Source organism: Nansenia antarctica (genome assembly GCF_963989245.1).
Source record: "Nansenia antarctica genome assembly, chromosome: 7".
Taxonomy (NCBI): domain Eukaryota; kingdom Metazoa; phylum Chordata; class Actinopteri; order Argentiniformes; family Microstomatidae; genus Nansenia; species Nansenia antarctica.
In genome coordinates, this window is record NC_137677.1 from 12,612,014 (window position 1) to 12,625,164 (window position 13,151).

Genomic DNA, 13,151 nt, shown 5'->3' on the forward strand with positions numbered 1-13,151 from the left:
TTGCTGTTTTAGTTTTGTTTTTCTACCGCGCAGAGCTCGAAGGTAGGCTATGTCTCGACTTGTCACTGAACGTCTCCCGTGTTCGGTTAGATAGCTATAGTTTTTGCCAGTGGCAGAACTCAGCTTTAAACCAACATTTGGTTTAATGACTGAATGAAAGTGTTTTCTGTTGGGTTTCAGGGTTGTAAGAAAGCGGGTCAGTTGATCTGCCCTCAGACACTGCACTATGAATGGCAGCAGCAGTGTTGGTGTGTCCACTGTGCCACAGCCTCAGACTGGTCAAAGGATAAAGGTTGAGCCAGGTAGGCTGATTTAACATGTCCATGTTCATTACCAACATGTGGAATTAGACAATCTCTTGCAGAATGCCATTCCTCCAAACAATGCTTTTTGTTTTGTTAAGATCAAAAGCTATAAGCTTAGCCTATATTTTGTCTGGAAGTCTGGCACAGTTAAACCAGTTTTTCTCCACGCTCCTCATGTTATCTTGCCTTGATGAAACACGTGTAATAATAACATACTTTTGTTGAGATGTATCCGTTGAATTCCGTTCACATGTGATTGATACATTTGACCGTATATTTGTCAGGGCTTATAGTTTTATTTTGGGTCAGCACAAGGTTAAATTGTGTCTGTCTAATAAAACTGGCCTTGACATGTTCTGTGTCTGTACCTGTACCTGTGCAGTTCTGGACACGTGGAGTAAGGAGGACTGCCTGATCCTGTTGGAGAGGATCCGGAGCCTGTTGCCTGATGTGGATGCCATGAAATACAAGACCACAGAGTCCCACTTTGACTGGGAGAAGGTCTGCTTTGGAGGGTTCACCAGTGACATGTGTAAACAGAAGTGGTCAAAGGTGTCCACCGAGGTTAGCCAATCAGAATTCACAGAAAGGCCATTTTATAATGTATATGAAGACTGAGTAAACAAACTTTCACCTACAGTAAATGACTATCATGAAAAAAATCATGTGGGAAGCATTTGCAAACTTCATACATTTAAAAAAAATACATGTTTTACATCTGTCTGTAAAGGAGACATGAGAATGAATTACCCATGTTACAGTAACACTTTTGTGTGTGACTGCGAGTTTCCTCTCCAAGAAATGTGGCTAGAAAATGTATAATTAGGAATTTGGGCAGTTGTAAGGGAATTGCCCTGTGATGTAGAGTAGATTATGTCAACAGCAAATTGATCTATGAGACAGTAATTGTATTGCTGCAGTCACTGAAATGGAAAATGTATCTAAATCTGAGTTTCATTTGGAGGTTTACTGTATCTCATTTACTTTATTTAGGTACGGAAGTATAGGACCTTGACGGAGCTCATAGTTGATGCCATTGAGTATGTAAAGAACCCTTACAAAGGGAAGAAATTGAAGGTAAAGGATCAGATATTTTGTTGTACATATAAAATGCAATGATTTGACAGTTGGAGTAGTGGAATTGCTAAATTACCTTTCTGTGTGTGAATTCTTGTGTGAATGATGCTATATTTCTACTGTTTTAAAGACCCACCCAGACTTCCCAAAGAAGCCTCTGACACCATATTTCCAGTTCTTCATGGAGAAGCGAGCCAAGTATGCCAAGATCCACCCAGAGATGAGCAACCTGGACCTCACCAAAATTCTGTCCAAGAAATACAAGGAGCTCCCAAAGAAGAGAAAGGTGAAGATCAATTTGCAGTCATCATGTCTTTTTGAATAAATATTTATTCAAAGACAGATTCCATCCCATCAACAATGTAAAAAAAATTAGCCTTATGAAGACATGCAATGAAATCATTCTGCTACTGACTAATTGTGTTTTTCTGTTCTGTTCCCAACAGCAAAAGTATATCACAGAATTTCAGCGAGAGAAGGAGTCGTTTGAGAAGAATATGGCACGATTCAAGTGAGTGTCATTCTCTCTCCTGTTGACATTTGTCATGGTGGGCAGTCTAAGTGGACCACTTAAACTATAGCTATTAAAAATAATCGTCAAGTTTAGATAACTTGGTCTAGTTCAGATGTTGAGTTGATTTTATTATTGCACTTTAAATCCAATACTTTTAATGCTCCTTTAACAAACCGGCTTTTTGGCTCTATTTCACTTCAGAGAGGACCACCCCGAGTTGATAGAGGAGAAGAAGAAGAGAAGAGAAGCCCAGATGCCCCAGCAGCTGTGGTACAACCACGAGAAGAAGACCTACATGAAGCTACACCCTGACGTAAGTGTATCCAGGGGAACCTGACTTTACAAGTACGGAATTCGGAAAACACTCATCTCACAATAACCGATTCACTTTTGTTGCCAGGTAAGCCAGAAGGAGCTCAAGGAGGCCCTGAGGAGACAGTGGTCCCAGCTCTCTGACAAGAAGAGACTGAAGTGGATCAGCAAGGCCCTGGAGCTACAGAGAGAATATGAGGTGAGAAGTTGAGAGGTAAAAGGCTGTCAGCTTCACCTGTCATCATAGGCATTATAGACAGTGACGCTCGTCAAGTTGACTCACGATTTTTTCTGCCGAGCGCCGTTTGTGTCAGTGAGAGAAAGTGCGTTGATTTCGTCAAAGTTAGGAGGTTTAAAGGGACACGTCACCGTTTTTAAACATCACGTTCATTATCTCCAGCGCCGATAAAAGTGTACACATGTGAAAACTGTGATTTTTCTACATTCTGTAGAGTGGGTTTTAAGGAAAATCACCCCTATGATGTCACTCTTTTTGAGCGACTCTTTTTTACTGACTTGAGAGTCATGATTTAGTTTTCTGAGTGTTCATTTCAGAGTCATTGTTTGACTTAACGGTCGCAATGGATCCTACAGAAGGATTGATACACACTCCTCCACCTCAGCGGCGTGGATGCGTTCGCCGACTACCTACTGATTCCTTCTTATTTCTCAGTGTTGTGACTACTTGTTCCAGGGGATCTGGAACATGTTGAATGAATGATCTTAGTTTCATTTGGCATTTTAATTTGTATATATTTTTGTTTAACATCTTTGTTCTCAGTAGACAGAACCTGTATGATATATTCAGCTCTGTCATATCGTGGGCTTGAGCAGCAGTTTGGCAACAGCAACGGTGTTAGTCTGTCTCAAACACACACACCAGATGCACTCTGTGATTAAGCAAATGAACAGCCAGGCTACTAAAAGAGGATTTATGGTAATAAATGGAATCAGAATCACGACTTTACTGGCGAGACAGCGCCATCTAGCGGTGAAAGTAGAGTATAGCCCATATCATATTTTTAGATAACTAAAGTGGTTGTGATTTAACCCCATTGTAATTTTGAGAATATTTATCCAAGTTTGAATGAATCATATTTTTCGGATTGTGGAGTCACGGCATTTGTCCTGCCAAGTGCCACTTGGGGTCAAGTTAGCTCGTATCTCTCAGGTGATGAATGATAAGCACCATAAGCATTTTACCACTTTCTGGGAGGAATATGTAGGCATCCGCCTCATTTTGAGCCAGGAAAAACCCTGGTCAGCTGACAATAGGCACGTGACTCTCTGAGGAAACGAAAGTTAAAGAGCTTTCTCCTCACATTGCATCCTTTAGAATCGGTTTCCCCCCCATGCCACTCCCCTGAACAGTTGTATCATTTATATACTGAACCTGTTCGTTCACCGTCACATGAGAGAAGTCATCCATCCTCTCTCCATCTCAAGTGCATTGACTTCACCCGCGGCTTTAAGCTTTAAGTTTCCTTTAAACACTTTAAACACTTTAAACACTTTAAACCAGGGGTGGGGAACCTTTTTCCTGTCAAGGGCCATTTACATTTTTAGAACATCCTTCAAGGGCCATTGTTACGGCCTGGCTCTGGACCATAACAAAAAGGGACACACACACACCATGTATAATCAGAATAACAAGAATTTAATAGAACTAAGGTATGCCAAACTGAACAATAATCCAATGGGGTATGAGAATCAGTGTATCAGTAGTGTAAGTGAGTGAATGCAGGAAAGTATGGCGAGGAGGGTGTTGTACGGTGTAATATATAATAATGGTGCTGGAGGAGAGAGAGAGAGCTTGTGGACTGGAACGCCTTTTAAGCTGTAACCAGGACACCCAGTCAGCTGTCCCGAGTCCTCCTGATTAGGCTCCAGCCACGGCCACCGGGTAGCCTACCTGCTTGGTTAGGAAACAAACAGACTGTCTTGGTTACCACAGATTTATTATTAATTAAATAATTAATTAAAACAAATTATTGAACACATATCGGACTTACCTAATGCGATGGCTGGAACTGTTTCTCTTCGGCGAGGCGTTTGGTGTCAGCTGGTAATGATGATGATGCTACTCGCAGCTGGTTTTGCAGGTTTGGGTCAGTCAGTCTTGAGCGGAACCGAGTCTTTGCAAGAGTCAGTTTTGAAAAGAACTGCTCACAGCAGTAGGTGGTCCCAAACACTGACGCAAACTTCAGTGCATGTCTCCTCAGAATGGGAAAATCCTCAGCACGTACATACAGTTTGTAGAAGTCCAGCAGAGGGAGGTTGTTGTACCTAGCTTTGAGCTCGTCATTGCTTTGCAGCTCAATGATTTCGAGTTGTAGGTTGTCAGGCACATCAGCTGGTTCCACATTAAATGGCGTGGCAAATATGTTCAGTTCCCTTTGCTTACTTTTCACGTCCTGGAACCTCTCTCCAAATGCCTGGAGGAGTTTTGCACACTCAGCAGCATATTCAGATGTCACAGCAGGCTTTTGTTCTTGCAGAGTGGGAAAGTGGAGAGTGTTTCCCCTTTCCAGTTGCACTTGGTCACAGCTTTAGTTTAGCTTCAAATGACTTCACATTTGATTGTAGAGAGCTGAGAAGCTGGTTGGGACCTTGGAGCTTGACGTTCAGCTCTGACAGGTACTTGGTAATGTCCACCATGAAGCCCAAATCACACAGCCACTTGCTATCACTGAGTTCTATGACAGGTTTCCCCTTCATCTCCATGAACTGTTTCACTTCTTCTCTGAGTGAGTAAAACCGTGTGAGCATATTTCCGCGACTCAGCCAGCGCACCTCACAGTGGTAAACCAGATCTCCGTACTCTGACTCTAGTTCACTCAGTAGCTCTTTGAACTGGCGGCTGTTCAGCCCTCTGCTTTTGATGACATTTATGGTGGAAACGACAGTTGTCATCACATTGTTGAACTTCAGGGACTGTGCACACAGATTCTCTTGGTGTATGATACAGTGGCATACAACTAGTGTTGTTCCGATACCATTTTTTGATCCCGATACCGATACCGATACCTGACCGTGCAGTACTTGCCGATACCGAGTACCGATCCGATACCACGGCGTTTGAAAAAACAAAACAAAAAAACATGTTTTTTGAGCCGCATACTAACCTCGATGTAAAATTATTGCTAACACTTAGTCTGGCACTGCTCAAAACCTTTGTAAAACTCGTAAAGTTTTTGTAAAACTTAGAAAAACGTACAAAAACGTACGTTTTTTTTTTTTTTTTTTTTTAAAGTACTCGCCGATACCGATACCAGCATTTTTGTGCGTATCGGTGGCCATGCCGATACTAGTATCGGTATCGGAACAACACTACATACAACTAACTCACTTGGATCGAGACTGAGACGACTCATTTCCTTTTTGACCAATGCAGTCAATCCCTTTTGCGCGCCAACCATGGCTGGGGCTCCATCCGTTGCCAGGCCACTTAACTTGTCAAACTGCAGTTCGAATTTGTTCATAGCCAAAACAACTTGCTCAAATAAATCCGCACCTTTGGTGGTGCCATGCATGGCTTGCAAAGACAGCAACTCCTCCCTCGTATGAAACTCGGCTATAATCCCCCGCACAAAAATGGCCAGTTGGGCGGTGTTTGTTATGTCTGTTGTCTCATCGCAGGCCAGAGAGAAAAACTGGAAATCTCTTGCGGTGTCCCTCAGTGTTTTCTCAATATCTTGTGCCATGTCAGTAATCCGATCTGAGACAGTTCTTCGAGACAAACTGACACTTTGGAACAATTTTACTTTGTCCGGTGCGAGCAGCTCCGCCGCGGCAATAATTAACTCCTTCACAAATTCTCCTTCTGAATGCGGCCTCAGCTTCTTAGCGATTAGCTCACTCAACACTAAACTAGCATGCGTAACGTTGTCTCGGTCAGATTGTGGTCTTGTGAAGACTGCTTGTTGAGCACCCAAACTCCGATGGAGAGCGTTAACTTTATCCAAGCGTATTTGTCCTTTCAAGTTGTCCAGGTTAGCATGTTTTGAGTTGTAATGACGTTCGAGGTTCGACTTTTTCATAACCGCGAGCGCCTCCCGACACACAAGGCATACTGGCTTGCCTTTTACCTCAACAAATAAATAATTGTTTGTCCATTTGTCTTGGAAAGTGCGACATTCTGCATCTACCTTTCTTTTCTTGACAGCCATGTTTGCATTCTGATTACTTTCTGAATGAAGCGATGACAGGAGATTATCACGCAATGACACATTACGTTACGCACGTGACCATGAACGTGACACAGACAGATAGACAGCTGTCCGTCACTGACCCTGAACGTCACGTTCAATAAAAATATTTGTTTTATTTTATTTCATACATTTTTATTTTTATTATAAAAACGTGTTTTATAGGAAAAATAATCGCTCGCTGGAGATTTTTTTTAATGTTGTATTTCTAATGTTGCTTTTGTTTATTTTTATTAATTGCCTCGTAGGCCGGATCAAACGGTCTCGCGGGCCTTATACGGCCCCGAGGCCGGAGGTTCCCCACCCCTGCTTTAAACACTGATCTCCTCATGAATAACACGCTGAACCACCAGTATGAGGAGAAGGTGCGTCCCTGCATCGACCTGATCGACTCCCTCCGTTCCCTGGGGGTGGAGAGGGACCTGGCGCTGCCAGCCATAGCCGTGATCGGGGACCAGAGCTCGGGGAAGAGCTCCGTGCTGGAAGCGCTGTCGGGGGTGGCTTTACCCAGGGGGAGCGGTGAGTTCACACGAGTCTTTTATATTTTTATTTTACCAGGCGAGACAATTAAGTATCTGTTCGTGAGCTTAGAATGATGAGGTTCTATCTCCGTTTAGAATGATAAGGTTCTATCTCCGTTTAGAATGATAAGGTTCTATCTCCGTTTAGAATGATAAGGTTCTATCTCCGTTTAGAATGATACGGTTCTATCTCCGTTTAGAATGATAAGGTTCTATCTCCGTTTAGGATGATAAGGTTCTATCTCCGTTTAGAATGATAAGGTTCTATCTCCGTTTAGAATGATAAGGTTCTATCTCCGTTTAGAATTATAAGGTTCTATCTCCGTTTAGGGCAGTTCAGAGATACTGAGCGTCAAAGTTTTTACATTCCATTATGTTTTGTGAGATGGAACCTTTGTATTTTATGAATTACTAACTCAAAAATGTCAACATTTAAAAAAATAACACCACACAAGCATTAATAAACACCTAATGGATCAGATTATGTAAAAAACAAAATTTTGACAAAATGGAGATAGAACCTTATAATTCGAACTTCATGATTTTCGAAATGTTGTTAGGTTTGTACATAAGTATCTGTTCTCCTCTACTCTGCTCATCTCACTCTGACAGTTGACGGCAGGATGACCCAAGACCAGCTACTCTGGGGCCTGAAGAAGGATGTGCGCTCCCTGCTCAACTCATCCAAGCTAGGCCTGTCCCCGGACCACCTGCGACGGGACTACCTCTGCATCGTGGGCCATCCGTTGCCTCTGAGGTCCCTCGGCTTCCACAGCGTGATGGACATGATCAAGGAGATGCCTGACGTGGTGAAGATGGACTTTTTGGAAGATGGCAGCTTGGTGTTGAAAGGTAAAGCCCAGTCTAGTACTAGCCTATGACCTGCACAGAGTCGGCTGTGGCGCAGGAGGTAGAGTCGCCGTCTAATGATCACAAGGTTGGCAGATCGGCTGTTCGAGCCCCGGCTGGCCACATGTCGAAGTGTCCTTGGGCAAGACACTGAACCCCAAAATTGCTCCCAGTGAGCGGGCCGGCGCCTTGCATGGCAGCTTGCCGCCATTGGTGTGTGAATGTGTGTGTGAATGTGTGAATGAGAGGCCGTTGTAAAGCGCTTTGGAGCAGCAAAAAAGTCGCTATAAGTGCAGTCCATTTACCATTACCATTTTAGTACTATGACCTGCACAGAGTAAAATTACACACGTATGCACGAAAAAACGACTTTATTCCAACCCAACTCTTTGCCTCGCTTTTTCTTCCCCTCCCTCCCTCCCTCCCTCCCCTCCCTCCCTCCCATCCCTTGGTTCCTCTGCAGCGGTTATGGACGAAAGCACCCGACGCATAGGGGAGATGGTGGCCCGGCAGCGCGACCCTAAGACCAACAAACCACACAGGGGCGGTGGCGGTATGGGCTTCTTCTCCCCGCACTACAGGAAACAACAGTTCCCCGCCGGCCCCCTCCCCCGGCGGGGCCACGCCCCCCCGGCCCTGCCCGCTCAGCTGCGCTCACAGCTGCGGCAGCTGCTTGCCCAGGGGCCCGTGGGCCTGTCGGAGCTGAAGGCCAGCTTCGCCCGCCGCTTCGGCCACCCGCTGCGCGTCGCCAACCTCGGCTTCTACTCCGTCGCAGAGATGCTGGCGGCCGCGGCGGACCTGGTGGTGGTCAAGCAGAGCCGGACGGGCTCCCTGCTAACCCTGAAAGTGGCGCCACCTGCGATGGGGCTGACGGCGTCGCAGGGTGGGGCGCTGATGGCATCGCGTGGGGGGACGGCGGTGAGGACGATAAAGCCACCTCGACCACAGCTGACCCCCTCGACGGACACATGTGCGAGGCCAGCGGTAGACACAGGTGGGTTGGTACTACAGTGTAGACAGATCGTGACGTTAGAATTATGAGGTTCTATCTCCATTTGTCAAAATTTAGTTTTTTTACATAATCTGATCCATTAGGTGTTTATTAATGCCTGTGTGGTGTTATTTTTTAAATGTTGAGTTAGTAATTCATAAAATACAAAGGTTCCATCTCACAAAACATAATGGAATGTAAAAACTTTGACGCTCAATATCTCTGAACTGCCCTAAACGGAGATAGAACCGTATAATTCTAAGCTCACGATCTGACTCGGGTCTAAGGAGACAGGTAACTGGTCGTACTTGCCCTTCTGTTCAAGGTCAGTCCATAGCTTCTATCTCCCCTGGGGCAGCTGGACCAAATACATTGAGACAATTGAGGCTGAAACCAAAACGCATTTCACAAGAATAGATGTTGTTTGATTTCTGTACGTCTGTGATCACCTGTCTGTACATCTTCTTTGGTGATTGTAAATGTTCAAGGACCCCCCCCCCATTCAATCCACAAAGTCTCTTTGTGGTGACAATAAAAACGTGTGTGTGTACGTGTGTGTACGTACGTGTGTGTACGCACATTCATGTGTGTGTGTGTGTACACGCACATTCATGTGTCTGTGTCTGTGTGTATGGACACGCACGCACGTGTGTGTGTGTGTTTTTGGACACTCATGGCTGTGTGTTTCTACCCCCTCTAGATGGTGGCCATGTTTCCTGCCGTGCAGGTACGGTGTATGGCAGGTATGGTTCCTCTGGACGCCCTGCGGGGCCAGCGCTTGAGGGCCCCCACGCCCAGGGCCCCTGGGGAGGTGATAGCCGTGCTGGTGGAGCACGTGGAGTCACCCAGCAACTTCTACATCCGCTTCCACGAGACCCGGGAGGCCCGCGCCCTGGAGAGCATGATGGTGGAGATGAGGTGAGGAGACGGCGCCGCTTAGACCGGGGAGGAAACATGATTGAATCAGAATCAGAATTAGAAGACTTTATTGCCATGACATGTAAACATGTTAGGAATTTGGTTTGGGACAGTAGAGCGCAGTTTACAACAGGACAGGTGCAAGACAGGACAAGACAGTGCAAACCAACATCATATGGTGCTGGTCATATAATTAGAATATCATCAAAAAGTTGATTTATGTCAGTAATTCCATTCAAAAAGTAAAACTTGTATATTATATTCATTCATTACACACAGACTGATATATTTCAAATGTTTATTTCGTTTAATTTTGATGATTATTACTGACTAATGAACTAATGAAGATCCCAAATACTGTATCTCAGAAAATTAGAATATTACTTAAGACCAATACAAAAAGTTTTTTTTTAAAATGTTGGCCAACTGAAAAGTATGAACACGGAAAGTATGAGCATGTACAGCACTCAATACTGAGTTGGGGCTCCTTTTGCCTGAATTACTGCAGCAATGCGGCGTGGCATGGAGTCCATCAGTCTGTGGCACTACTCAGGTGTTATGAGAGCCCAGGTTGCTCTGATAGTGGCCTTCAGCTCTTCTGCATTGTTGGGTCTGGCGCATCGCATCTTCCTCTTCACAATACCCTATGGGGCTAAGGTCAGGCGAGTTTGCTGGCCAATTAAGAACAGGGATACCATGGTCCTTAAACCAGGTACTGGTATCTTTGGCACTGTGTGCAGGTGCCAAGTCCTGTTGGAAAATGAAATCTGCATCTCCATAAAGTTGGTCAGCAGCAGGAAGCATGAAGTGCTCTAAAACTTCCTGTAGACGGCTGCGTTGACCCTGGACCTCAGAAAACACAGTGGACCAACACCAGCAGATGACATGGCACCCCAAACCATCACTGACGGTGGAAACTTTACACTGGATTTCAAGCAACGTGGATTCTGTGCCTCTCCTCTCTTCCTCCAGACTCTGGGACCTTGATTTCCAAAGGAAATGCAAAATGTACTTTCATCAGAGAACACAACTTTGGACCACTCAGCAGCAGTCCAGTCCTTTTTGTCTTTAGCCCAGGCGAGACGCTTCTGACGCTGTCTCTTGTTCGAGAGTGGCTTGACACAAGGAATGCGACAGCTGAAACCCATGTCTTGCATACGTCTGTGTGTGGTGGTTCTTGAAGCACTGACTCCAGCTGCAGTCCACTCTTTGTGAATCTCCCCCACATTTTTGAATCGGCTTTGTTTCACAATCCTCTCCAGGGTGCGGTTATCCCTATTGCTTGTACACTGTTTTCTACCACATCTTTTCCTTCCCTTCGCCTCTATTAATTTGCTTGGACACAGAGCTCTGTGAACAGCCAGCCTCTTTAGCAGTGACCTTTTGTGTCTTGCCCTCCTTGTGCAAAGTGTCAATGGTCGTCTTTTGGACAACTGTCAGGTCAGCAGTCTTCCCCATGATTGTGTAGCCTACAGAACTGGACTGAGGGACCATTTAAAGGCGTTTGCAGGTGTTTTGAGTTAATTAGCTGATAAGAGTGTGGCACCAGGGGTCTTCAATATTGAACCTTTTCATAATATTCTAATTGTCTGAGATACTAAATTTGGGGTTTTCATTAGTTGTCAGTAATAATCATACAAATTAAAAGCAATAAACACTTGAAATATATCAGTCTGTGTGGAATGAATGTATACATTATACAAGTCTCACTTTTTGAATGGAATTACTGAAATAAATAAACTTTTTGATGATATTCTAATTATATGACCAGCACCTGTATATGTATAATCAGTATACACTGTATATCAGTGTTTCCTCTATATGCATTTATTCGTGGCGGGCCGCCACGAATGAATTTCCTCCGCCACTAATTGATTCAGACAGTCCACTTTGATTCAGGCTGCGCAGAAAGGCAGCGAGTTATTATGACCGGAGAACAGAAAAAAAGCAGATTGAAGCTAGATTTAGGCCGCTTCCAGACCAACATTTCGTTACGATTTAGGGCGTAGTTCAGGGTTTCCGTTAACCGGTAATTACCGGTCTTTGACCGGTAAAATCTATTGAAGTCCGACAAATTGAAATCTCTTCGGTCATAATGTCCGGTGAAAATAATTCCCTCTAAGCACAATTTGAATACAATTCGCTAAAGTTGAATTGTCACATTCTGATTCCTTCTATATTAAAAAAGACTAGGCTATATATTTCTTTTATTATTATATGATTTGACGCCGGCATGATGATGACTCCGCGAAACAGTGGTGGCAGGGTTGCCAGATGGGATTTTACAGCCTAACCAGTCTATTACCGCTAAACCCAGTAGCCCATTCGGCGATAACCCGGCCCATCTGGCAACCCTGCTTTTAACCTGCAAACGTTGCAGCTCAAAGTGCACCATAGCGAGAGGTAAACATGGCAAGACAAAGTAAGCTTAACAATGACTTCATGAAACCAAGCTACAATGAGTCTGAGGAGAAGTCTGACTCTAAAGAGATGGAGGTAGTGGCTCCTCCAGCCAACTGGAGGGTTCCGAGTTGAATGGAAAGAACATTTCCCCTGGCTGCGTTTAGATGGGGAAGGAAAAATGTTCTCACCGTGCAAAAAATCGGGGAGGAATAACGGATTCACGAGAGGAGCAACGAATATGAGAATGTCTCACTGATCTCAGTCGGTGCAGTGACCACATATCGGCGGTCAGTTTGAGGCAACAGCAAACCGCTGTGAAAGGCCACTGTGAGCAGGCTAATGCAACGGCTAACAATAAGCTGCACTCTCAGCTACAAGTTGCATTTCACATGGCAAAAAATGGCATCGCATGTCATCAGTATGTGGGACTGACTGAGCTACTGAAAGCAGTTAAGTTCATTTAAAGCCTATTTATTTTCAAAGAGTTTTATTCTATTTTATTTTATCTGATAAAAGGCATATGAACGGAAATTAGGCTAGCCTATGTGTCACGCCAGAAGCCTACATGTAACCTCTTGCACTTTTCAATAAAATGTAATAAATCTAGACATTGTGGTATTTCTTTATATACGTATCCCAGCCTGCCTATCAATCGTTTCTCAATAAACAGTTATGTTCTCCTCATTGTCATACTCGCGAGTCCGATTAAGTATCATTTGACAGGCAGTTAAACTAAATGCCTTACCAACCAGCGAGACCTGGTTATAGAAATGACGTTGTTTTATTGATAAAAAAGGGTAAAACTGGAAAGAGAAAATAGAAAACTCACATTAATCCCAAACAATTTAACAGACTTCAGTTAACGTAATGTGGAGTCCGTTCATTGATCGATGCAGTCTGTTCATTTCCCAGTGTGGCGCGCGTTCAGCGCTGGACATAATATTATGGCATAGCGCGCATGCGAATCATGAAAGCCTATAGCTCGCATCTAATCGTATCGGATGAGAAATAGACATTAACACTAGGACCGCGGCGGATCGCGACCTTATTCAA

At 44.3% G+C, this 13,151-nt stretch overlaps 1 protein-coding gene across 1 annotated transcript; it reads left to right on the forward strand.

Annotated features, from left to right (window-relative positions):
* Positions 1–226: 226 nt before the first annotated feature.
* Positions 227–2,672, forward strand: LOC308162407 (nucleolar transcription factor 1-like; the record flags this gene model as incomplete). The annotated part of the gene is made up of 7 exons (XM_080536563.1): positions 227–302; positions 688–869; positions 1,513–1,668; positions 1,829–1,893; positions 2,098–2,209; positions 2,297–2,407; positions 2,661–2,672. 7 exons carry the CDS (start codon positions 227–229, stop codon positions 2,670–2,672), a joined length of 714 nt encoding a protein of 237 aa, XP_080392689.1.
* Positions 2,673–13,151: the final 10,479 nt, after the last annotated feature.